General features: G+C 35.6%; 2 protein-coding genes across 2 annotated transcripts in view; both read left to right on the top strand.

Annotated features, from left to right (window-relative positions):
- Positions 1–26,629, top strand: part of LOC7475946 (G-type lectin S-receptor-like serine/threonine-protein kinase At4g27290) — a 98,310-nt gene that overhangs the window by 29,412 nt on the left and 42,269 nt on the right. The window lies entirely within an intron of this gene.
- LOC7475947 (G-type lectin S-receptor-like serine/threonine-protein kinase At4g27290) lies at positions 19,776–24,244 on the top strand. Its single transcript, XM_024609931.2, is given in 8 exon segments — positions 19,776–20,810; positions 20,812–21,371; positions 21,834–21,980; positions 22,238–22,383; positions 22,643–22,853; positions 23,109–23,346; positions 23,424–23,574; positions 23,794–24,244. Coding segments are annotated over 8 exon segments (2,466 nt in total). The 5' UTR covers positions 19,776–20,103; the 3' UTR covers positions 24,100–24,244.

Genomic DNA, 26,629 nt, shown 5'->3' on the forward strand with positions numbered 1-26,629 from the left:
TCTCGCCCATTCAATAATTTTGTCATACCCGGCTTCACTCAACCTGTGATCTGACTTGATGGTGAACACCTGTGCTACGACTGATAATTTATTGTGGTTCGTGCAGCCATCCCATAATAGTTCGTTAGAATCTTTCAACAAATCAAAAAACCTAGTTGCATCTGCATTAAGTTCTTCTTCTACGATTGGACATTGACTGACATTACCTTGATTCATTCTCATTGCATCCATAACCATATTCCTATAAAGATTAGTGTTGTCATTTGCCGCTTCATGCACGTTGCTAGCACTAGAAGTTGACCCAACCACCCTTTCTCCCATTCTCTTCTTACGAATAAATACTTCTCCGTGTGCATACCAACACCGGTAATTCTCCATAAACCCTTTTGTGTAGAAGATGCATCATTACAACATTTGGATGCAGATACTTTTTATTTTGACATTTCTTACATGGACACCTAATACCGCCTTTAGTAAAATTTATGGGAATAGATGTTGCAAAATTAATAAAACCCTGAACCCTGTTACAATAATCCATCCTCCGCAATTCTTGAGGTGAATATCGATACATCCATGAACAATCATCCATGACTTCTATCGAACCTCTATAAAATTATTATGACAACATGTATTAATTAACTATGTTAGGTAAATAAATTTGCAAAAATATTGGTTTACCTCGAGATTATCCAACAAACTAATTACAACTTCTCATAAATATTAAATATTAAATATTCATTATCAATTTTCAACGTCCATACAAATTAATATATATAAATTTACGAAAATTACAACTCCGAATACCATTGATAAAAATTAAAACGGACCTGTTAAACAAGCTATTAATTATTTCAAAACAACATATGTAATTTGGTAATTTAATAAAGTTTCAACAATTTACAAACAAATACAATTTTACAAAATCTAAAACAAACCATAACAAGTATAAAATTATACATTCATATACTACAAGTTTGTTTGAGAAATAACAATAAAACATGTACATATACTAACAAATACATATACTAAAAAAATAATAAAATTGACATTTAAATGTTAAAATTTAAAAAGATAAAATTACTTACAAAAATTGATAAAATCCGTCGGTAAATTAGAAAATGGATGTTGTGACCACAAAACTTCAAGAAATATGACTTGTTGTGCTGAGAAGAGGGATATTTTTTTTTAGGGGGGGCTGGTTGTTTGCAGTAGGGAAGAGTTGGGATGGGAAAGAAGGAGAAATAGGGGAGAAAAGGGACGACAGAGTGGTCATATATTAACTTTTGCCAACGGACTCACCGACGGACGGTAAATAGGTCACGTCACTGTATGGAGATTCTGGTTTGAATCCCTCGATGATTCCGTCGGCAATTCGAACGGTGAATCGGTCACGTCACCGTACGGAGCTGCCGTTTTGAATCCCTCGGTGATTCCGTCGATAAAATAACCTCAAAAACTTCCACGTTAGCGAACCATATTTTTTTTAATTCTGAATATTCCGTCTAACATTCCGTCGGTAAATATCGACCGAAGTAGTCAGCCGGTATATACCGAAGGAATGATAGACGAAAAAAATTCCGTCGGTAATTATGACTGTAAATTACTGATAGAAGTATTCCGTCAGTAATGTCGTTGATATTAAGTGGATTTCTAGTAGTGTAGCACATGTGTATTCCGGGAAGGGTTTAACATCTTAGATAAGTAACAGATCTTTTCCCTGGTTTTGAGGCCCAACAGTCTTTGAAAGCAATAGAGACATATCCTAAAGTCAAAGATGTTCAGAACGAAGACTTCCAAGGAAATGATTATCCACCATCTCCTGTCGGGATGGAGTTTCAATCGTAATAATAATAATAACTAGAGCACAACCACTATACTTGAGAGAGCACAAAATTCAAAGTGGAGCCCACTGTAATTCCACCTTCTCCGAAAGAAGGGTCTGGTAGGAATTTAGCCGATAACTAAACACTTCTCTGGGAAGTCTTCCACTTTTCAATACAATTAAGAATAAAAACTTAGTGCTAAGGTCTTGAAAAAGAACTTTCATATGAATATACATTTCCATTTGGTTTTTAGCGCATGATTCCCCATAATATCAAAAGATATAGTGTTTTTATTCGAATTCTATGTATATAATACCGATAGAAGAATTAGAGTAGATCCTCACCATGATTTGTTTGAAATAAATAAAAAAAGATAGACTTTCAACATCAATGATGTTTTTATTTTTTGCAAAACAATGCTAACAATTTTATTATACATACATTTCTTTGTTTAGAAATGATCATAATATAGTTGATTGGTTATCCATTGTGAAAACCAAATCTAAAAGTCGTGTCCAAGTTGTTGAAGATGATAAGGATGAAGTAATTGGGGGAGACGATGTATTTCAAATGGATGAGTTAGTTGATCCATATCAAGTTGCTCTATTTACCGAGTTAGAAAATCCATATTTTTGTGTCATTAAGAATACTTTTATTGATATTGATGTTGATGAGTTAAATATAATATTGAGTACCGGTAGACATAGAGAAAACAATAATGATGATAAGATCGACATTGAATTCAACAAAGAAGATGATGTTGGACATGATGATGAAGAAAATGAAGAGGAAGATTCTAATTAAAAAGTGTTGAACTGATTTAGATGTGATATTTTATTGTGTAATAAAATTAGAATTGTGTTTGATATTTATTGGTACTTTATAATCCATTATATTTACACTTGTTGTGTAATTTTGGAGATGTGTTCATTGTTTCAATAATTATACAAGTATTTTTGTTGTTGTATGTGTGTTTAGGTTGACAATGAGATTATAACAACTAACCAATAAATCTAATATTAATTTTTTTAACAATGTAAAATGTATCACTATAGCAACAACAGAGTCAACATCAGTCAACAAGTAGTTAAAGACTTGTTATTAGAATGCAGAACGACCTTTGAGTCAAATTTCAATTAGATCCAAGAAGAAGATGTATTATATATGCATGGAAATCTTAAAGTGTATGAACATCAAAAACTGATTAAGCATTTTAACAATGCAAATAGTGAGATAAAAGTGTTGCTCGCATCAATGAGGGCTTGTTTTGAAGGGATAAATCTTTTTGACGCTCTAAGGATGCTGTAACAACCTCAATTATTTGGATTCAAATTTCCACATAATTTCCTTTTCAATAATGTCAAAAACGAGGAATTTTTCTTATGACAATTCACTATCATTTTAACTGTCGATTGAATTAATTCAATCTAAAAATTTGGTCGACCGGTTCTATTAACCGATTGAGACAGTAGGAATTTTAACTGCCTATTCCATCAAGCGGTTAACCGAATCAATTGGTAAACTAAGTTAGTCAACCAGTTTAAGCATAATCATATATATTTTTACATTTTATCTTTTGAAATGTATTCTCCACCGAAATTTTGGCAGAGTTTGCCCATAAATTCAAGATACAAGATTATCAACATTATGACCTATATAATACCACATTCAAAATCCACAAATACAGACCGACCATCTTGGACCTTATCTTTTCATTCAACCAAAATCAACCACATATCCTTTTCACTCACCATAATCAATAATATAATATAATGGAAAGGAATGATTTGAATTAGATTAAACTATCATGCACCATCATGTAATTAAAAGAAACAAAATAGATAAGGAAATGCATTTAATACGTAAAGTCTTACTAATATTCCTAAACTTCCAATTTAATCAAATAAGGGTGAAATTAAATAACATCTTAAAATCTTCCATTTATACAAATATTGTCCTATTACAACCGAAATATGGTAATAAGTTATATTAAAAAAATTTCCCAAAATAATTAAGGGGAAAGTTTACGCACAGGAAATAGTATACTAATGGGAAATTTATGTGCATTGCTAAAGTCACATGATTTGTAGCGAGGATATTGAACATTTATGATTAGCTTTGATAAATCTTCGATCATCGGAACCTCCAAAATATAATTCTGACTTAACTATCACAAACAAAATAAATTTGTAGTATGATCGTGAACATCAGGTCGAACCCAGAGGAAATTTCGTTTAATCTTCCTACAATATATTGAAATGAAAAATAACCGGGGATTTGAATGAAAATTAAAGAAACAATAATTCTAAAAATAATAAATTGATATGTCGTTAAATTAGTTCAAGGGTTCACACATCCATTCCTATAAATTTGTTGATCATCGAAGTAAAATAAATATTTTTTCACGTCAAACAAATAAATTCATCATCCCTTAAAGCTAAGGGAAATCAATGAGATTACGAGTAAATTAATTAGACAAAACTCTCTAATCAATTTCTTACCATAAAACGAATTTAACATTGAAAGCAATTCTCATTCACTCGGCAGTACTCTTAGGAGTAAGGTCTATGCATTTATTCTAAGCAAACGTTCAAAAGCTTGACAATTTAACTTAGTTTATTCTTCCCTAATAAATCAAGATGAGAGTTGCATCAATCAAATTAATTCTTTTGCTTCTTACTCTAGGCCCTAACAACAATTACGGATTGAAAGAAACTAGAAAGTATACATGTCATCTCAAAACAATTCAATAAGCTTGAATAACAATCAATAAAATAATTTTGAACAAGGAAAAATAAATACTTGAATATGAAAGAATTGTAATGATAATGTTACTTCTCACAACTTGCCAATAGAGATGATGTGTATTCCTTTTGAACTAAAATTAAGAATTAGTTCATAGTTGCTAGAAAATTGATAAAAGCAGAGAAGAAAAGAATGTTGTAGAGCCCCTATTTTAGGTGTGTTCTGCTCTATTTATTCTCTTCCTTGGCTGCGAAATTTATTCATAATTCATAGGTTGATTGATGCAACCATATTATTCGATAGTTTCACCCACATTTAACTAGTGTTTTGCCTATGTTTTATATATAAAATGCCTTGATATTCTTTGTTTTATGTTTTGAAGGCACTTTTGGATGAAAGATGCAAAAAGGAGTAAATTGGAGGTAATTGGCAGATTTGATCTTCAGTCAATGTTTTGTGCAGAACGTGAGCTCTAGAGGATGAAATGAAGTGATTCTAGTGGCATTCAAAAGCTAACATCCATACCTTTCTGGACATCTAAGGCAAGAAAATAAAATAAGGAAGAGCATGGAAATCGCAGCCTTCAAAATTCAAATCTCACAATCTGCCAGTGTTGACCTTCGTCCATTCCGACTGAAATATCTGGAGCTACAAAAGTCCAATTGATACAAACTCAATTTTTTTGGATTCCAGACTCAAAGGCCTATCAACGCTCCAAAGTTCAGCCTAAAAAGATGTCATATGAGGGAGATATGATTTTTCAAAGATGACAACTGAATTCTACCAGCAAACAGGTTTCGTGAAGAAACGAGTCCAAATTACATTTCGAAGCATCTAAACTGATATCCAAGTTTTTCTTTCAGCAATTTAGCTCCTCTAAGTTAAAGCTTGAAGATTTCATGCTAGACTATTTCTCCTTTTTTAGGAAAATAGTTATTGAAGTACTTAAATGTAAACTGTCTACTTAAAGGAGGACTATTTTGTAAAATAGAGACTAGGGTTTCTTAGGATATAAAAAGAATGAGAGAAGAGAAGGGGGGCAGCTAGCCAAGAGGAGAAAAACACCCCCCTCCTCTAAGAAACCCGAAATCATGCATTCCTCCTTCTTTTTGATTAGTTGTTCAACAAACATGCAAGGCTAAACTCGTTTTCTGGGTTGCAAGGACACAAAAACTTTTGGATTTCAAGAACTGTGAGATTCATTTTACCTTTTCTTTTCAGTTTATATGATGAATATGTTTGTTCTCCTATGCTTATTTTTCTATGATTGTTTATTTTAATTGCTAGAGCGGACTCTAAGTTATTATTGTAGACAATCTATTGCTAAGTTTGATATCAAAACCGGAGTTGTGGTATATGAACTTGTGAAGCAATCGAGTATAATAATTGTGGCGGGTCTATGTTATTAATCTTAGGGAGAACATTCAATCAAATCAAACATAGACCGCGGACATTTATGTTTTCTTGATTAATCAACTTATCTAGTTCTTAAGGCTGCCATTGAATTAAATTACTAGTGCAGACACTGTGGTTGTTTGATGGTTATGGTTAGTTATATGACAGATCTGTTAACTAATCAATGTTAAAAAGAGATAAATATTCAGAATATAAATTGATGTTTCGTTTTCATTATCAGTTCTGATTTTCATAGGTGGATGTTTACTTGCAACCAAGGTTTATTCTCTTGATAATTTTCTGATTTTATTAAATTTCATTTGATAGTATTCTATTTTCTTTTGCTTTAGCCTAGATAACGTCCAAACCCCCCCATATTGCATATCATCTAGCATAAAAATCTGACTTGAACCTTCCTCGTGGGATCGACCCCTTGTTTGCTCTATACTATCATGTGTGTTGTGTTTGAAGCTAGGGTAATTAATTTGTGCGACCGCGACATCGCAACATTGATTAAAAGCCCTTATGCTACTTAACTCCTTCTTTCTTTATCTAGTCCTTAAAGTTGGTTAAATCCCTCAGAATTTGTGTTGAAAATAGACTTGTTGCTGTCACAACTCTACTGCATCTTAGACTTTGTTTCTGACTTGGTTTCTTGTATTATCTGACCATCCCACCTGTATTATTTCATTCGTAGCATGTTAGAGGCTTGATTTTCACCTTTCTTAGGTCCTAAGTCCCACCATTTCTATGTCAGACTCTCAACCGTAGTGGTATGCTCGGCATCGTTAGTTTCCTCATATGATAAGGAGACCAATCTCGTCCTTCAGATTGCGTCTATATTTTCACCTTCAAAACAATTTTATTTTACCTGGCATCCTTCATAAAAGTTGTATTCCTAGATGTGTAGATGATTTTAGGGTTTTGACTCGCATGATTTCAATGTCTGAGGCTCATGATATGCCTGTTTGAACATGTAGTGTGAAAGCATAGAATCCTGCTGCAAGGAGGATTTGAGCCCAATTTTGCAGGTCTGATTAGAGGTCCAAATGAACTTGGATTTCTTCCCATAATACCTTCCTGGAAAACTTGATATGTATACTTTAACTTTGATTTAGCCCACATTCATATTTTAAAATTATAACTCGGTGAAACAGTTGTCACAAGAAGCAAGGTTGGAAACATAAAATGTAGAAATTCTTATCTTTTAGCAATTAATTCACAAGGTCTCCTAGGCATGCCACACTCATAAAAATAAATTCCAATAAGTTCAGATAAGCTCAAAATACATTAAAAAGTATAGTGTGAAGGGAATAAAAACATATGTATATTTTGCACTTATCAAATTTCCCACACTTAAGTTTTGCACGTCCTCAGGCAAAATTTCAATTTTACTTTTTCCATTTCAAAAATGTAATGCCATCAATGAATAATAATTAAACTCTCAAATCATCATAACATATCATGAATAACACTCTAAACAACTTAAAAATGTTCAACAAGTTTTTTCACTTGAAAATAAAAAAACCAAATGCGTAGACCTCGTAGGAATAGCCACTCATTTCTCATGTTTTTGAAAGGTTAGTGTTTCACTCAATTTCGTTCCACTCGAAATGATCTACCATAAGTTTGCAAATATTCTCATTCTCCACCACTTGAATTTCATGCATGAAATAAATCATAAGGTCTTTATAAGGGTTGTAATGGGGCTCGGTTCAGGGTAAAAAATCTTTGGTAGGGTAGCTCAGAGGTGTAGAAACTAATAGAGCAAAATTACCCACTAGTAGAGCAAAAAGTCAGGAGTGGTAGAATTTCTATGTCCACCGAGAAAAGAGGCTTTGAAGGGAGAAGGAAAGAGGTTGACCATGTTGAAGGTGGCTACATGGGTAGGAAAAACCAATTCCAAAACTATCACTCCACCTTAAATTGCCAACATCAATTTCAACTCCCCATTTCCTACCAGAAAACCTGAGCCCCAAAATGTGTACTAATAGAAAAGAGGCTTTGAAGGGAATAAGCTTTGCTTGTTTGTCTGTGTACTTTTGTTGGTCTATTTAATTCAATTTTAGCATGTATTTTTACTGCTTTAGCATTTTTACTTCCTATTCATACATAAATACATTAGGTATGGATTAATGCCCTCATGCATTTTGATTTTGCAAATAAACCCAATTCTAGGTTTGGTGGGGAGTAGCGGTCTGCCCCATGACTTTCAGTCGAGTTTCAGATTTGTGAAACATTCAACTATGAACTGAGTGTTTACTCAATAGGGTCACACTGTGCCCCAACCATTCCTTGTAAACCCATATACTGCATTCATGTAAGGTAGTCATTGGGCAGTTCATAGACCTTTTTGAGACTAGGTAAAAAGCTTACCCATCATGTAATGGCTTAGAACCTGCCTTTAGGATACTAACTCCCAAAATAATAAATTTTGCATCAAGACAAACCTTATTACTAATAGAGCAAAAAGTCAGGAGTGGTAGAATTTCTATATCCACCGAGAAAAGAGGCTTTGAAGGGAGAAGGAAAAAGGTCAACCATGTTAAAGGTGGATACATGGGTAAGAAAAACCAATTCCAAAACTACCACTCCACCTTAAATTGCCAATATCAATTTCAACTCCCCATTTCCTACCAGGAAACCTAAGCCCCAAAATGTCCAAGCTAAAAACCAAATTGAAAATTTCCTGAAGAAGAATTACCAAAGGGTCCAAGAACAACTACTTCCATTACCGCTATCTTTGAATGAAATGTTCCAGAAGCTACTAAGCATCGGACATGTAGCTCCGAACCCTTGGCACCTTTGCAACCACCTTACCCTAATTGGTACAAGCCAGACCTCACCTGCGAATACCATGCTGGCGTTGCGGCACATAGCATTCATTCTTGCAGTGCCTTCAAAAAGAGCCTCATGTAGTTGTTAAAGCTACGTGGATAACATTAAAAGAAACTCTAAATGTAAGTACAAACTCCCTGCCCAATCATGCTTCAGGTAGTGGATCTGTAAATGCACTAGAGGCAGAATTCCCGGGAAACCTAAAAGAACCGATGGCAAGAGCAGGGTGCAAAGAAGGCAGCGTGTATTCTCGAGGGTGTCCATGATAGAGGATGAAGTTCTACCGTAGTTTTCTATCCACACCGCCAATGAGATCCCTGCAAGAGCTTTCATGAGAAGGCTAGCTGGAGGGGAAGTATACTAGAATGGGAAAAAAGAGCTTGCCCCTATTATTGCCTTTGGTTTGATCATATATGTTTTGACCTGTTTTAGTCTTGTCAGTAACTTGGCTCATAATGCCACAAGACTCTCTTTGTCAAATGAGCCCTTCCTTTTAATAAGATCATATGTTTCCTTATGTTCATGATATGCCTTTATTTTTTTTGTTTCATGTAAATAACCTACCTATACGAGCACACCCTTTACTCATAAAAATACTGCACCAAAAATTCTTTGGTGTGTTTCCCGTTTCTCCAAAAACTATCCCTGATCCTATATTTTGATAAGGATTTTTGGGAAATCAAAGTTTTAGAATAAAACAGAAATCAAATTAGTGTTTGTTCTGACAGACGTGCTCTGGAAATTCAAGCGATCACTTAGAAAAAGAAAAAACCTGAAAAACAACTCAAACACCATGAGATGACTTCAAAAGCTGAGTTTTAGCTAGATGAATAATGAGAAACCATTTTGCATATTCACATGAAAGAAAGCAAAGCTTACCGATTCTAAATGCATGCGTTTGAAATGAGAAAAGACCGTCTTTGATAATCCTTTCATAAGGCTTAATATATCCATTGCAGTCCCCTTTTGAGCCTAGTAAATTTTTCTTGAAAATTAACCTTGGTTAGGATCACACCCCATACTAGAGAGCAAGTGCGAGAAATATGCAAAAAGATCCTCAATAATTAAAGGTGCTCAAACAAAGTTAGGGAGGGGGCATGAAAGAATCCAAAAGGTCCAAAAGGTTTGAGCATACCACAAAAAATAACTATTATAATTATGCTCAAAACTAAATGAAGAAAACAAAGAGAAAAGGCCCAAACCTGACACTGGGGGGGTATGATAGACCATTTTTCAAATTAATTCCAAGTTCCAGAAATTCATGGACCAAAAAGAAGTCGGGAAATAAGCATTAATGATCCTTAGTCTTGAAATCTCTTAAATACCTTTTGAGCCTATACATATCCTTGTTCTTCATAACCAAGAACCCAAGCCTATATTATGTGCCTAATCAAGCCCTTTCTGATCCAAGGTAGACAATCTGGATCGGTAGGCAATGTTTTTCCATGTGAAACAAGCTCCATTATTCATACAAATAAAATGAATGCATTGAAGACCGGTTCTTTGAAACCCTCAAATTGAATCTTGAACCCCTTTGACCAATAAAATGTCTTTTCATATTTTCACCAAAAGCAAAACAAATTTTTTCAATACTTGTGAAGACATGTCCATGGGAATCGCTTGAATTATTTTTAGAACAAGTTTGCTTTAAACCAACATCAAAATGATTTTCTGTGTTTGGAATAGCTGTGAAATTCCAAAAATTCTCCATGAAAACAATTCCTTGTAAATTACCAAATCTATTTTTTTCACATAGCCTCATCCCCAAAGAAAACCTTAATTAAACACTTAGGGGCATGGTCAAGATAGAGGGCAATCCAAAAAATATATAATAGGGTTGGCTCCGTGATTTTCTTTCTAAGAAAAAGACAATGTAGGGCAGAGCTGGCGACCTTGAGATAAAGGCTTGCTAATATTATGTTCATCCAAGAGGTCAAGATCATAAGATGCGAGTCGAGTAAGCAAGAGCGAAAAAGCCATCGAAGCTTACTACAAAGACTTGAACATTCAAGAAGAAGGAAAGTCAATGAAGAAAGGGGACTTGTATTTCTCAGGTAAGTATGCATGCATATTGATCATAATGCATCTTTGACGAACTGATGTCTTATCATCTTTCTTCTTTCAGGTGCGTCTTTGAGGCCTCATCTCTCATATAGTGCACTTTTTAGCTCTATCTTCCTCCTTTCAGGTGTGCATTTGAGCCTTCAACTAGGGTAGTGTGTTTTCTAACCCTACCTCCTTTCAAGTGAACCTTTGGGCCATCACCACCCAGGTAGTGCGTCTTTAAGCCCTCATCATCTAGGTAGTGTGCTTTCTAACCGTACCTGTTTTTGAGAGCGCCTTTGAGCCCTCACTTCTCATATAACTTGCTTTTTAGCCCTATCTCATCTTTCCCTTTAGAGTGCGCTTTCTAGCTCTCACTTCTAAGATAGCATGCATTCCAACCCTATATCTGTCTCTATATCATATCTCTTATTGAGTGTGCCTTTGAGTCCTCATCCCCTAGATAATGCGCCTTCAAGCCCTGTCCCTTTTCCCTTTAAGTGCTTCTTTGAGCTCTCATATCCTAGATACTATGCCTTCGAGCCCTATCTTGTCATCTCTTTAAGACATCTCTAACCAAATCCTTTCGCTAGGTAAGTCATATTTTTCCACTTGGGCAGATCGCCCATTACAATATGACCACTCGAAAAAACTCTACATTTTTCACTTATTCAGGTCGCCCATTACAATAAGACCACCTTGAAAATCTTCCACTTTCCACCTTGGGCTGGTCGCCCATTACAATGAGACCACTTTACAAAATCCTTGCATTTTTCATCTGGGTAGATCACCCATTACAATGAGATCATTTTGAAAAATCTTCGTATTTTTCTTTTCCCCTAGGCAAGTCGCCCATTATAATAAGACCACTTTACAAATCGCTGCATTTTTCACTTGGGTAGGTCACCCATTACAATGAGATTATTTTGAAAAATCTTTGTATTTTTCTTTTTCCTTGGACAGGTCACCTATTACAATGAGACTATTTTTGAAAAATCACATCATTTTTCACCTGGGTAGGTCGTCCATTATAATGAGACCATTTTTGAAAAATCTTTGTGTTTTTCCATCTAGGCAGGTCGCCCATTATAATAAAACTACTTTGAAAATCTTTCATTTTTCACCTAGGCAGGTCGCTCATTACAATAAAACCACTTTGAAAAATCTTCGTATTTTTCACCACTTGAAAAATCTTTTTTCGCCTACTTAGGTCGCCCATTATAATAAGACTATTTTAAAATTCTTCGTATTTTTCACCTGGAAGGGTCACTCATGACAATTTGACCATTTCAAAATCTTTGAATTCTACTAATAAGCAGGTTTCCTAGTACAACCATACCACTTCAAAAGGTCTTTCATAAAGATCATCTTTTTCTTTGCAAACCCTGTCTCTCTTTTTTTAGTGCGCTTTCTAACACTCGTCTTTCGGATAGTGCACTTTCTAGCCTTATCTCTTTTTCCTCTTAGTGTATTTTTGAGCCTTCAATTCAAACACTTTCAGAAGGATTGACCATTTCTTGTTCTGGTGAGTCCGTCATATCTCATTACTTTTCTTCTTTACAAAGCTTACTATCTAAAGTCTCTTACGAGACTTTTTTCCGTAAGCATTGTAAAGAGGAGGACAACTGTCATAACCTATTTCTAGGTTATTTTTCAAATTTAGCCTTTTCTTCCTAAAATAAAAATAAAATAATAAAATAAAGACTGACATTTTGGCAAAAGCAAGTTGAGAGGATTTCACATGTAAGAAAAATCAAGCAGCAATTTTGGATAGAATCAGGAGCCTAATTGTACCCCATTTTATCCAAAACTTGAGAGATTAGAATCATATGCTAATTTAAAGGAGCTTAAGGACATAAATTAGATTTTTAGTGGGCAAATTTGATTTAATCATATGCTAATTTAAAGTTTAATTATGTTTATGAAGTAATTTGGGTTCAATTGAAGGATTTAATTAGGTTCAAGAACGTAATTATACTTTAAATATGTCAAATTAATTTTATTAGGTGTTGTTTTGAGCTTGATTGTTCATCTTCTTCTCCAAAGAGGCTGCTCAAGTGGCCTACTTCCCAAGGCATTTTATGCTTCATCTCCCCACCAAATTAGACAAAACTTATACCAAAATGATCACATGACACCTGACCACACGCCAGTTGATCCGTTCTCGTAGATCGAAGCCACAACAGTTGTGGCATCACCCCAAATGGTTAACCCGACCACCCATTTCCTGCAACAAATTTGATAGCGCATGATGACTACTTTGAGCCAACGGTTGGGATCCTTCCGCGTCAAACCAAGGGCCAAGATTTGATACCAGTGGAGACCAAATGTCCCTCTTCGATCCTCTATAAATAGATGTGGATTTCATGGTTTGAGGGAGGAGAAATCATAGGCCAAAGTCAACAAAATATCAGCTCCCCCCCCCCCAGTTTTTTTTTCTACCACTGTTTCTCTTTTCCTTCTCTCTCCACTGTGGCCTTCGGCCACCATCACTCTCACCAGTCACCACCACCATCTCCACCACAATTCACTAGCATAACCACCAGCCAACCACCTCATGTAAGGAGGAGCCATCGCAAGCTTCTCTCTCTCCTCTGCCTTTTTCTCCTTCTTCCTCCTAGCTGAAGGTTTCTCCTTCTTCTTCCCACAGGCAACGCTAGCCACCTATTCCTCCATCAACGCCACCACACTTCTCCCTCTCCACTAACTGTTTCTTCTTCTTCCTTCGTAGCGATAACAGCTCCTCCATTGCGAGCATCCCTTTCTCCTTCTTCTCATTCTCTCTCATCCAACAATTGACATCGGCGTCTCCTCCCACAACTCCACCACTGGTCAACAACAAGACCAACTGACCTCTCCTTCCATGCCAGGTAGTCCCCTCCTCTCTTCTCCTCCTCCTTCTTCGCCACCCCCCCTCCCCTGCCATTGTCATCCTGCATGCAGAATGATAATTGGTTCTGCATGTAGGGGGGAAAAACTAACCCCTTGAGTTTGGGCTGGAACCTTATCAGCCCAACCCAAACCTAAAATACATGAAAAAGAAAAAAGTGCAGATCCGTTGGGCTGATTTCGGCCCAACCAGGCCTGACTGGGTTTAGGCCTAGCCCAATAAATATAATAATATTATATATATTTAAAAAATCCAAAAAAATTCCAAGGGTCGTTTCAAAATATTTCTGATTTTCTCGCATATTTTTCTACCAATTTTGCATAATATTGGGTTGTATTTTTACACTATAAGATACAGATCTGGTATTAAAATACCCGGGTTTCTCCGAAATATTTCTTAAAAAAAACTTAAAAATTAAAAAAAAATCTCAAAACTTTTAGATTAATTTCCCCTTTCATAAAACATAAAAAATATTTTGTTTTCGTTCATACGCCTAGATCCTAAAATGTTTTCCAAGCATATTTTCATAAAAAACTAAAAAAAAATTGTATCTTTCTCATGTTTTAAAAAGGGACAAAAAAATGGATAACATAACCAGTTTATGATTATCCGTTAGGATTTGACCAAAATATCAAAAACCATTTACCAATCATTTTTTTCATATTATATTAGGATCTAGATGTAAACTTTGATTTGGGGATGTAGAACTATACAATAGAGTACACCCTCAGGTATTAAAGATACAAAATGCAATATAAATGCGATGTTAAAATTTAAACTTTAGAATTGCTAAGATTTCACCCAATAAGGTAGAGACTCTCTCACGAAGGGAGATCTTCCTTAGACCTTAGAAGAAAACCAACAGATAGAAACTTGACTTAGAAAAACAATCAAACAACAATGCAGCTTACCTTAGGTAGGGTGCACTAGGGGTGATGTGTATTTCCCTTGCATAACCAGTTCCTTACTCAGAGTCTCACAGACCATAAGTTTCCTAGTAACCTTAATACTAGGTGGCGACTCCTGAACCTTATTCAAAATTTTATTATTAAACCCAAAACTCTTTCCTTTCCAAACAACATACCTCTGAGGAGGCTCACATCTTAAAGCGCGCTAGTCCTGACATCAGCCCCCCTCCCCGCGACAAGCTCAAAAGGGTTTTCAATGGAAAATAATCCAAAGGTGGGTTGCTAGGCTATATATATGGCACTTAACAAAGAAGGCCTTAATCCTCTTTATACATGCATGTATACGTGTGGTTTTGAAAAGAATCAAAGCAAGTTCTAGAGAAACATGACAATGGAAGAAAATCACACATGCTAGGAAAATATAGACCAATATGGATGTTTCAGTCTTAAGGTTCAAAGTCTCACAGGTTTGTGTTTACCAAATCCAGTTACTTAATTCCCAAAAAGAATAGCTTGACTAAACAAACTTAAGAAACCAGATCATCATTCAATCATGTTATGACTTTTTTCGAGCTTGACTGAAAATTTGTTAAAGACATTAACATTCCAATCATTCAAAAACACCTCAAAAACAAAACTTTTGGTCTAAAACCGCTGAAATTTTAAAACACATTAATTCCCCCACACTTAATATGAACATCATCCTCAATGTTTGCAGTTAAACATTTTAAAAAGAGAAGGGAAAACTGCCCTGATTTTTCTTTTTACGCAATGTTGTCTATCTTTAAAATTGGGTATGTCCTTCAGCGTGCTCCATATTTTTACTTGAGGGAATAGAGTCTGGCAGAGAAAATATCAAAGAAACAATACTGAATTGAAATAGAAAGAAATAAAATGAACAAAAAAAAAATCTTTATTATTTATGGTGTAACACCATGTTTGGGTTGCTTCCCAAGAGCGCCTTTCTTTATTATCTTTGGCTAGACAACTCTCAATAGTTTTTCTTCTCAAACTTTGGTTAGATCATTTGCAATAATCACTGGCAGGGTTTCATCCTCTCCCTAGTACACATACTTCAAATGTTTGGGTAAAGACTTCAATTCCAGCTTCGGGGCCTATTCAACAAAAGGTAAAACCTTTCATAACAATTTGATAGTTGTAAATGATATTTAACCAACCTGTTTAGAATTTTAAGTAGTGAATGCAAAGACATAATTGATTCTTTGTTGTCCTCATTCTTCTCCAGCCTTGCATTCCTACCTGTCTTGTTATGTTGTAATATGAAGTTCAACTCATCTTTCAAGAAATTATGCTCATAATCATCCTGCACAATAATAACATAAAAAATATTAAATGTTATTATTTCTCCATCAAACTCAAAAGATAAAGTACCTTTATGCACATTGATCTTAATTCTTGTTGTTTTCATAAATGGTCTGCCTAACAATAAATGAGTTGGATTTGAAGCAAACTCATCATCCATGTCAATGATGTAAAAATCCACAGGAAAAATTAGTTTATTTACTTTAATTAGAACATCCTTAACAACGCCTTCAGTGTATCAATTAGACATATCCACTAATTAAATTATTATTTTTGTTTCTTTTAAAGGTCCTAAATTCAAATCCTTTTAAATTGACGGTGGCATCACATTAATTGATGCTCCCAAATCAAGCATAGCCTTTTCTAACTTATGATTTCCAATCACACAGGGTATAGTGAACATACTTGGGTCCTTACACTTTTGAGGTAATTTCCTTTGTATGACTATGGACACGTTCTCTCCAACCCTTATTTTGTCATCAATATTCAACCTTCTTTTATTGGTGCACAACTCTTTGAGATACTTGGCATATAGTGGAATTTGTTTGATTGCATCCAACAATGGAATGTTCACCTCCACCTTCCGAAAAGTTTCAAAGATTCCGTTCTCTATCTCATTCTTTTTTTGTTTTGCAAATTGGCCTGGAAAAGAGGGATGAATTAAAATATTAGAACTTGGTAAGACAAAATTTTTACTTACATTGTTGCTTGGCATATCCAATGATTCAACCGGTTTTTCTTTCCTTTGTTGGGTGCCAGCTGTTGTTGTCATAATTTGCACTTTCTTGCCACTTCTAAGAGTCATGGCACTTACATTTTCCTTGGGATTAATTTCAGCTTGACACGGTAACTTGCCTTTATTGGCCTCTATTTTATGCATTGAAGAAGTCAACTGTGATATTTGGTTTTTCAAATTTTGGATGCTTGCTCTCATCTCCTGTTGAAACATTTGTGTGTTGGTGGCCAAGGATTTTACAATATCCTCTAAAGACATACTTGCACTTGATGATTGTTGAGGAGAAAAAGATGTTTTGTCATTCACTTAGGGCTGAAAAGGTTGTTGGTTTGAGGGTTGATAGTACTTCAGGTTCAAGTGGTTTTTCAACACAGGGTTGTACTGATTGGAAAATGGGTCATATCTCTTTTGTTGGCTGTTAAATCCACCCATGGCATTAACTTGAGGCATGTGATCATCATCTTGTAATTGAGGGCATCTATCAATAGGATGGTCCGGTAAAAAGCAGATATAACAGACTTTGACCTGTCTAACCTGTCCAAAGCAACTTGTTTAACGAGAGATGTTAGTTCTGAAAGTTTGGTCTCAATATTAGAATGTATTATCTCATTAAAACTTCTAGATGAATCAACACGGACTCCAAATTGCTGTGAATTTGCTGCCATTTTCAAGATTAATTCTCGTGCTTCTTTTGAAGTCTTTTATATGCGTACTCCTCCACTTGCATAAGTAACAATCCCTTATAAAAATATTGCAGCAGTAATTGATCAGAAATTTGATGATGAGGGCAGCTCGCGCATAATTGATTGAAATGCTCCCAATATTCGTATAACATCTTGCCGTTATTCTAGTGAATTCCACTTATTTCTGCTCATTTATTCTTTTCTTTGGCTGCTGAATTTCTTCAGAATTCTTAGGCTAATTAGAAGTCCTTATGGTACTTAACTCCTTCCATCTTTATTTGGTCTTTAAGGTTGGTTAAATCCCTCAAAATTTGTGTTCAAAATAGACTCTACTGCTATCACAACTTTGTTATAATTCCAACTTCGCAGCAACTTAGACTTTGTTTCTGACTTGATTTCTTGTAATATCCGACCATTCCATCTGTATTTTTTCATTCATGACATGTTGGAGGCTTGATCTTTACCTTTCTTAGGTCCTAAGGCCCATCATTTCTATGTCAGACTCTCAGTTATAGTGGTATACTTGACACAATTAGTTTTCTCATCAGATCAGGAGACCAATCTCGTCCTTCATATTGCGTTTGGATTTTTGCCTTTAAAATGATTTTATCTGACCTGGAATTCTTCATAAAAGTTGTAGTCCTTGATGTGTAGATGATTTTGGGCTTTTGGTACCAAGTCTGGTGTTTTGTTTTCTGATCAGTATTAACTATAGCGTGAAATTTCTGCTGTTTCACAAAAGGGTCAGTCCCAAAATTCTCTTCTCTTCTTTTTCTTTTTAGCTTCGTTTTTATATGGAGCTACTGGTTAGTTCTAGCCAACCTATCCTTGAGGTAACACTTAACAAAGAGAGCAGTGGCCTTGCAGCAACAATAACAGAGACAATAGCAACCCCTAAATCCCTAGACTCTGTCAAACAAATCTCCCTCCACCACAACTTTGTTGCTTGAGTCATATATGCTGCTGTTCTTGAATTATTGAAGTTAATTTGAGCCATGATAGAATATGAGAATTTGAAACTTTGCGCGCTATTGTTGGATATAAAGCCAATACTAATTGTTGCTTCAGAACTTACTATACTAGAACAAGAATTGCAAGAAGAGTTACAGAAATTGAGAGCTTGAAGGCCATTTAACCATAGACTATCAAATTCGGCACACTCCAGTTTATAAAGAACTCTATTTGCTATGATTTGGCATGGTTACATGTACTAGTGTAGTTTCAATGCTATGATTGTTCTAACAAAGCTCCTATATGAATCGCTTGATTTCTTTATAGTTTCTTGAACAGCTCCTCATATTTCTGGTTATCTTCTATACGCATTTTTTAGGTTTTCCTCAAATTTGTTTGACTATCTGTTTTTCAGCTGGCACACACAGCCAAAGAAAATCTAAAGGTGAGGTGAATCTTGTTTTTGTGGTGTCCTCCATTTATGGATGTTTAAATCTGTTGTGGATGATCTGCCATCATTTTTATTGTTTAAGGTTTTTCCTTTTCTAGTAATTAGGGTAAGAAGGGCTGTGTTGAAGTTTGTTTTTAGTTGGGGTTGATTTAAGTCTGTCTTTCTACAGCTCTCTGAAACTAGGGTACTTGACGCTTGGCTTGCTACATGATCCAAAATGAGATGCTTTTCACAATCGAATTGCCCTTTTGTCTGTGAACGAATACAATCGAATCATTAGGTCGGGACCACCTCCAATTTCTTACGCGCAAGTTGGAAATCATTGACCTGATCCTTCTGCATAAATCATGCAGCTCACAGATGTATAATATTTTTAGTAAATAGAAGATTTTAGTCTTGTAAATATTCTGCATATACTTCAGCTCACAGATGTATAATATTTTTAGTAAATAGAAGATTTTAGTCTTGTAAATATTCTGCATATACTTCAGCTTGTAACTTGGGTGTATAGATCTCAGTGAACAGAGTCAAGACATGGAGTCGATTTTATATTTCTGTCTTTTCTTTTCCTTTTCCTTTTCTTTTTAATGGATAGAGCATGTATAGAAGAATGTCCGGGAGAAACAGAGAAAAAACCAGTGTGGTGGCAACTCAGTATTTGGTAGTGTCGATAGTAAATGATCGATCGATTGATTGATGCAGCGCTGTACATACACTTAGTGGTGCCTAAGGGCCACCGCACAGCAACGATGACAATCACTGGCATTTCTGTTAGTGAAGAGACAAAGTTAATGATTGCATTAGATGTGGTGTGTTCTGGACTCCACGAGTACTGGATGAACTACTTGCTGATACAGCAAAATCAAGAGTATAAGTTGCGACAAACCGTAGATCACGCATGTACTGCTTAGATTATGCTTACTGAGAAATATTTTTTTAACTTTGCTAGTTTGAAAAATACTTTAGACTACTAGTAAAAAAACCTCACTTTAGTTCCCTGTAGTGCTGACTATCTATGAATTTTCCATGTGAATTTCATCAACAAGAGCGTTTACCTCAGTAGTGAAACATTGCTGTGCCGCTAGACCGACTATGGTGTTAAATCGTTTACCTCAGTAGTGGAACGTTGCTGTCCGCTTGACTTGCTGTGCCGCTAGACTGACTGTGGTGTTAAATCGTTTACCTCAGCAGGGAAACATTGCTGTAGCGGTAGACTGATTGTGGTGTTAAATAGGCAATTTCTTGAGACCAATATTCTTCACATCTAGCAAAGCCAGCCATTTTATAACACAACAAAGCGATCTGCTTAAAAGAATCATGAGATTTCTGAGGGATTGCATTTCCGTACTTCTTTTTTGCTCCACTTTGCTTCTGATTGTAGAAGTAGCCACCCCTATTGACACCATTAACACAACCCTGTCAATTCGAGATGGAGACACCATAGTCTCGGCTGGTGGCACCTATGAATTAGGATTTTTCAGCCCCGGAAAATCCAAAAACCGATACTTGGGGATATGGTATGGCAAAATATCAGTCCAGACAGCAGTGTGGGTTGCCAACAGAGAATCTCCACTTAACGATTCATCAGGTGTTGTAAGGCTTACCAACCAAGGACTTCTTGTCCTTGTCAATCGCAGTGGAAGTATCATTTGGTCATCCAACACATCAACACCTGCTAGGAATCCAGTTGCACAGCTTTTGGATTCGGGAAACCTTGTTGTGAAAGAGGAGGGTGATAATAACCCGGAAAACTCCCTGTGGCAGAGTTTTGAACATCCAGGTAATACATTAATACCGGGCATGAAGATAGGACGGAATAGAGTAACTGGCATGGACTGGAGCTTGGCAGCATGGAAGTCAGTAGATGATCCTTCTAGAGGTAACATTACAGGTATCCTTGTTCCTTATGGATATCCCGAGTTAGTAGAGCTGGAAGATTCGAAAGTGAAGTATCGATCTGGGCCATGGAATGGTCTGGGGTTCAGTGGTATGCCTCCATTAAAACCAAATCCAATATACACATATTAATGAGAAGGAGATATTTTACAGAGAACAGCTTGTTAATAGCTCAATGCATTGGAGGATCGTCGTGGCTCAGAATGGTGATATCCAACAACTTTTGTGGATTGAGAAAACCCAGAGCTGGTTTCTTTACGAAACTGAAAACATCAATAATTGTGCGCGTTATAAACTATGTGGTGCAAATGGCATCTGTAGTATTGACAACTCTCCGGTGTGTGATTGCTTAAATGGATTTGTACCGAGAGTTCCAAGAGACTGGGAGAGGACAGATTGGTCAAGTGGTTGCATCAGAAAGACTGCACTAAACTGTTCAGGAGATGGGTTTCGAAAAGTCTCAGGTGTGAAGTTGCCGGAGACAAGGCAATCATGGTTTAACAAGAGTATGAGCCTGGAGGAGTGCAGGAACACGTGCTTGAAGAACTGCAGCTGTACTGCGTATGCAAACATGGACATCAGGAATGGAGGAAGTGGGTGCTTGCTTTGGTTCAATGATCTGATCGATATTTTGTTTCAAGATGAGAAAGACACCATTTTTATACGGATGGCTGCATCAGAACTACCGGGTATGAATTTATCATCTGTCGGTATCTATTGCTTGGATTTTAGTAACTTTTAGAGAGGTCATATTATTTGAGATGATTTTCTGATTAAATACATGAGAAAGTTTTCTTTCTAATCTTATATCCTAGTTTTCAGAACATCATATCACACGATGCCTGAGAGTGCCTGTGTATGCTTGTGTTGATGTGTGTTGATAGAATGATAACTTGGTCGATGTCTCCTCTTCCCCCCTCTCTGTTTTTTTTTTCGTTGAACAACCGTGATATCATTAGGCATTACAGAACTTGAGATATTCATAGAAAGAACTAACTTCTTGAAGCATTGGTTTTTCTCTGCCCAGAGCGGTGTTGTTTTATTATGTATGAGTAGATAACTGGGATTGAAAGATCCAATAGCCAAGGAAAACAATTCACAAATTCCTATTTATTGTCTTTTAACTCTAGTTTTTCTCTGCCATGATATAGGTAATGGTGATAGTGAAAAGGTTAATACGAAATCCAACGCAAAGAAAAGGATCGTGGTAAGCACTGTGTTGTCCACAGGACTTGTGTTCCTTGGACTAGCCTTGGTCTTGCTCTTGCATGTTTGGAGAAAGCAGCAGCAGAAAAAACGTACGTATTCTACCATGAAAATCTAACCAATCCTATCGCCCCAATTCCACGACTCAGATAAGAAGTTTAGTTAATCTCTTAATTTAAATTTGATTTGAGTAATCCAAGGTAGGACAGTAAATTGGTCAAGACTTCATTAATATTTAATGCATTGAAAAGAAATTTGAGTACAACGACAAATAGAGGTGAGAGATCCCATGTCTTTTTTTTTTTACCTTTCCAATTCGTAGTAGTAATACTAACAGGAAAAATGACAGGTAATTTGCCAAGCGGATCGAATAACAAGGATATGAAGGAAGAACTAGAATTACCCTTCTTTAATATGGATGAGTTGGCTTCTGCAACAAATAACTTTTCTGATGCCAATAAAGTAGGAGCAGGAGGTTTCGGACCTGTTTATAAGGTAATAATTATCTGTAAACAGTCATGCAATATGTCCCCTGGCCTCTGAATTTCATCTTACAAACTCCTGACCCCAGCGGAGTTCTTGGTGTTAGTTTCTTTGAAACGATTCCACTACAGGACTGTCGGACCGACCATTTTTTTAGCATAAAACAATGACTGATTGGAAGAGTTCCTTAACAGATACAAAGAGTATTAAACACCATTTCGCAATTCTCAACTTCCAGAAGATGCTTACGATGCTGAGTCATTATTTGCAGGGAACCCTTGCAGATGGACGAGAAATAGCTGTGAAGAGGCTCTCTAAGAATTCAAGACAAGGACTTGATGAATTCAAAAATGAAGTTAAACATATCGTGAAACTTCAGCATCGGAATCTAGTGAGGCTCCTTGGATGCTGCATTGAAAGAGATGAAAAGATGTTGGTCTACGAGTTTTTGCCTAACAAAAGCTTGGACTTCTATATTTTTGGTATGAATCTCACAAAACCTTTTCAAAAAGTTAAGCACTATTGAGCTTTCCAAAACCCTGCATTAAGAATCTAATTATAAGATGTTTATCTTCCTTCGAAGCCCTTAGGAAAGTGGCTTCGTAGGGGGAGATTACTTTTCTCCACTTTCTTTCTCACAAATCCTGCCATATATGCAATTCTAACTCGTTCTTTCTTGTTCTCTCTTGCATTTAATTATGAATCTGAGAAGAGCCATAATGTATTGACTTGGGCAGATGAAACTCATAGCTTACTACTAGATTGGCGTCAGCGCTACAATATCATCAATGGGATTGCTCGTGGACTTCTTTATCTTCACCAAGATTCGAGACTAAGAATAATCCACAGAGATCTGAAAACCAGCAATATTTTGTTGGATTACGAAATGAATCCAAAAATCTCAGACTTTGGCCTGGCTAGAAGTTTTGGAGAAAATGAAACTGAAGCCAGTACTAATAAAGTGGCTGGAACGTAGTAAGTGTCTTCTTCATCATATGGATTTTATGCTCTTAGTTTGAAAATGCGACCTAAAATTCTATGAATACATGCAGTGGTTACATATCTCCAGAGTATGCAAATTATGGACTCTACTCGCTAAAATCAGACGTCTTCAGCTTTGGTGTATTGGTGCTAGAGATAGTGAGTGGCTATAGGAACAGAGGATTCAGTCACCCAGATCACCACCTCAACCTTATCGGGCATGTAAGTGCCAAAGCCATGTCAGTTTTGACTCTTTCATTTCAATAAATTCTCGAGTACTTTTGTTAGATACCAGATGTCTGCATTTATGAGACTTGAACACTTCAACTACTTGAAGAAAAACTGAAGAAATTATGAAAAACAACTGAGACCGACAATGGTCAATGTTGGATTTGCACAAATACGTAATGTTTTCTTAATAGCATGGTTTTTGTTTATCAGGCTTGGATACTGTTCAAACAAGGCAGGTCTCTAGAACTGGTTGGGGAATCAAAAGTTGAAACACCTTATTTATCTGAAGTACTACGTTCGATTCATGTGGGGCTATTGTGTGTGCAAGAAAATACAGAAGATAGGCCAAACATGTCATATGTGGTTTTGATGTTGGGTAATGAAGATGAACTGCCTCAGCCTAAACAACCAGGATTCTTCACTGAAAGGGATCTTATTGAAGCATGTTATTCATCAAGCCAGTGCAAACCACCTTCAGCGAACGAGTGCTCGATTTCATTGCTGGAGGCAAGATAGAGTGCTTGTGTTTTTGTTTTGTGTGGTCTTGATGGTTGTGAATCTGCCATAAAACTTCTACTGTGTGTCTGCTGTAATAAGGTTATGAATCTACCATGCATGCTTAATTTCTATGAAATTTAATAACTTTTTTTTAGTGATAAAAGGCACTCGATTGTTCTAGTGCGTGCTGAGGAGTTGAAATAACAAACACACACTACTAGTTGCAGAAATAAAGGTTGAAATTGAAGAGAAAGCAACTAGAAGATGTTTTCTTCAGTGAAGAGAGAATTTCTCGGATTCTTGTTTTCATCACAATGTTTTGGATTTTCACTCCTATACTGTTTTCTAAAATCTTGGATAAGGATCGATTGTTTTATTCAATTATTAATGTTTTAATTATTAATTATTGACTAGATACTTTTTTTTTAGTTTAACGTGGGTGTCCGGGCCAGCTTGCGCGCACCTCGACTAATCCCACGGGCCCTGAAGTTAACGACCATGTAAGCCTCCAGTGGCCATCATATGAGCAACCACAGGGCTCGAACCTGAGACCACAAAGGGAGCAAACCTCTTGGTCCCAAGCTCTTACCACTGGGTCACCACCTAGATGGTTATTATTGACTAGATACTTACTCATACATGTGTTAGTAGTACTAACATTAATATTAACACCGGCAGCCATGTTCCCGACATCGTTAACAAAATTTGATATATTATCTTCCTTGAAATCTTTGCAATCATCTTCTAGGTTAACATCTTTATTAGATGTATTTTTGTTCTCATCACCTACCTCAATATCACTCGAAATCATTTCTTGAGAAGGTGCCCAACCAAAATTACTGGAAGCCACAATATTTGTAAACATATAATATCATATTTACCACAAAGAGCTGGCTCAATACTGGAATGCTTGAATTTCTTAGCTCTCTGTATTTCCTATAATAAAAGAAAATATTATATCAAATGAATATGAAGGACTGAAAAGGAAAAATTAAAGAATTGTAATAAAATTTGGACATTGATTCAATAATATCATACCTAAATTTTAGATTTTCACCACTCTTCACTGGTAGAAATAATTCTCAACTCTAAACTTCAACCCACTCCTGTTTTGAAAATCAACTTTTTTCATATCCTCCAATTCTTTTTCATCCTGTCCCACTTATTTTTCAGTTGTGCTTTAGTGAATCAATGACCAGTTTGCTTGTAATGAAGTTTTGTGTTTTATGAGTAGTACTACAGACTGTATTCGTAATGTAATATACATTATCATTAGCAAAGCATATTGATGAAAAAAAGGTGATGGCAGGGAAAGGTTAAGAACAATATGGTATGACTATGTTTAATGAATTTGCTATTATATAGTAGTTATAATACATCACTATTATACTTCATACGAACATCAATTAATTATCTTAATGGGTCAAATGATTGTTTATAGTGTTATGTCTGCAGCTTTATCATTTATTTTTAAGTTAATGAAATCTCTACATTATAAGAAGACTATATTAACATATTTAAATTATGTATCATAAATAAAAAGATATGAAAGCATCATAATCAGAACATCAATTAAAAATCATAATGTTTAAATTGTGTATCCAGTTTGGTTCCTATGTTATAGTATCTAGAACCTGGCTAAAATACTCATTTTCTGTCCAATTTAGTTTGGTTCCTATGTTTTAGCATCCATAGCCTGACTAATGTAATTTTTATGAGTAATTTTTTTTTTGTCCTGTCCTCTCTACATCATTTATCAAATCCTGACTTTCTACATTATTTCATCCATTTATATATTTTTTCGAACTCAAAATAACCGCAGCTACACTTTAAACCTTTTTTCATTAACTCAATGAAAAATCAGAAGCAACAAAGTTAAGAATCTCCTAAACAATGCAACTAAGAAAGAAGAAGATTAGAACCACGAGTGCTTACCAGAATTATGAAGAGCATATCAACGGTTCCTAGAACAATAAAAAGAGTTACAATTTCGACAATAAACAAGATCTGATTAGATTCGATATTTTTTAAAACATGCACATATGAGAAATTGAAGACATATTGAAATAAAATTTTAGCTAGATTTTTCTGCAAAAAAACACTTGCTTGTACACAAAAAAAGGGCTTATAAGACTTACGGAAAATAGATCTGGTGGTCGTTTTTGTAGATCTTGATCGTGGATGTTAGTTTGTGTAGATCTGGAGTTGGTTTGTGGGTTTTGCGATTATTTGTGGCTACAAAACAAAAAATAAAAAAGAGAAGGGGTCGGTGAAGAGATGAAGATGTGGATGTTGAAAATAGTCATTTCACTAGTTATCAAGAGAATAGAGAGGAGAAGATAAGATTGGGTATTTTGGTAAACAAATAATTGAACAGTTTTCTGGCTATGCACAAGAATGACAAAAAGCAGATATGGGTTGTTTTTTGTTGAACTTGTGGTTGGACCACAAAAATTTATGAGTCCCACTTTGTTAAACCCGTGGTTTCATCTTTATCAAACAAAATAAAATTATGGTTAGACTACAATGCATAATCCACCATAAAAAC

This window comes from Populus trichocarpa, chromosome 10 (genome assembly GCF_000002775.5).
Source record: "Populus trichocarpa isolate Nisqually-1 chromosome 10, P.trichocarpa_v4.1, whole genome shotgun sequence".
In the NCBI taxonomy this organism is placed as follows: domain Eukaryota; kingdom Viridiplantae; phylum Streptophyta; class Magnoliopsida; order Malpighiales; family Salicaceae; genus Populus; species Populus trichocarpa.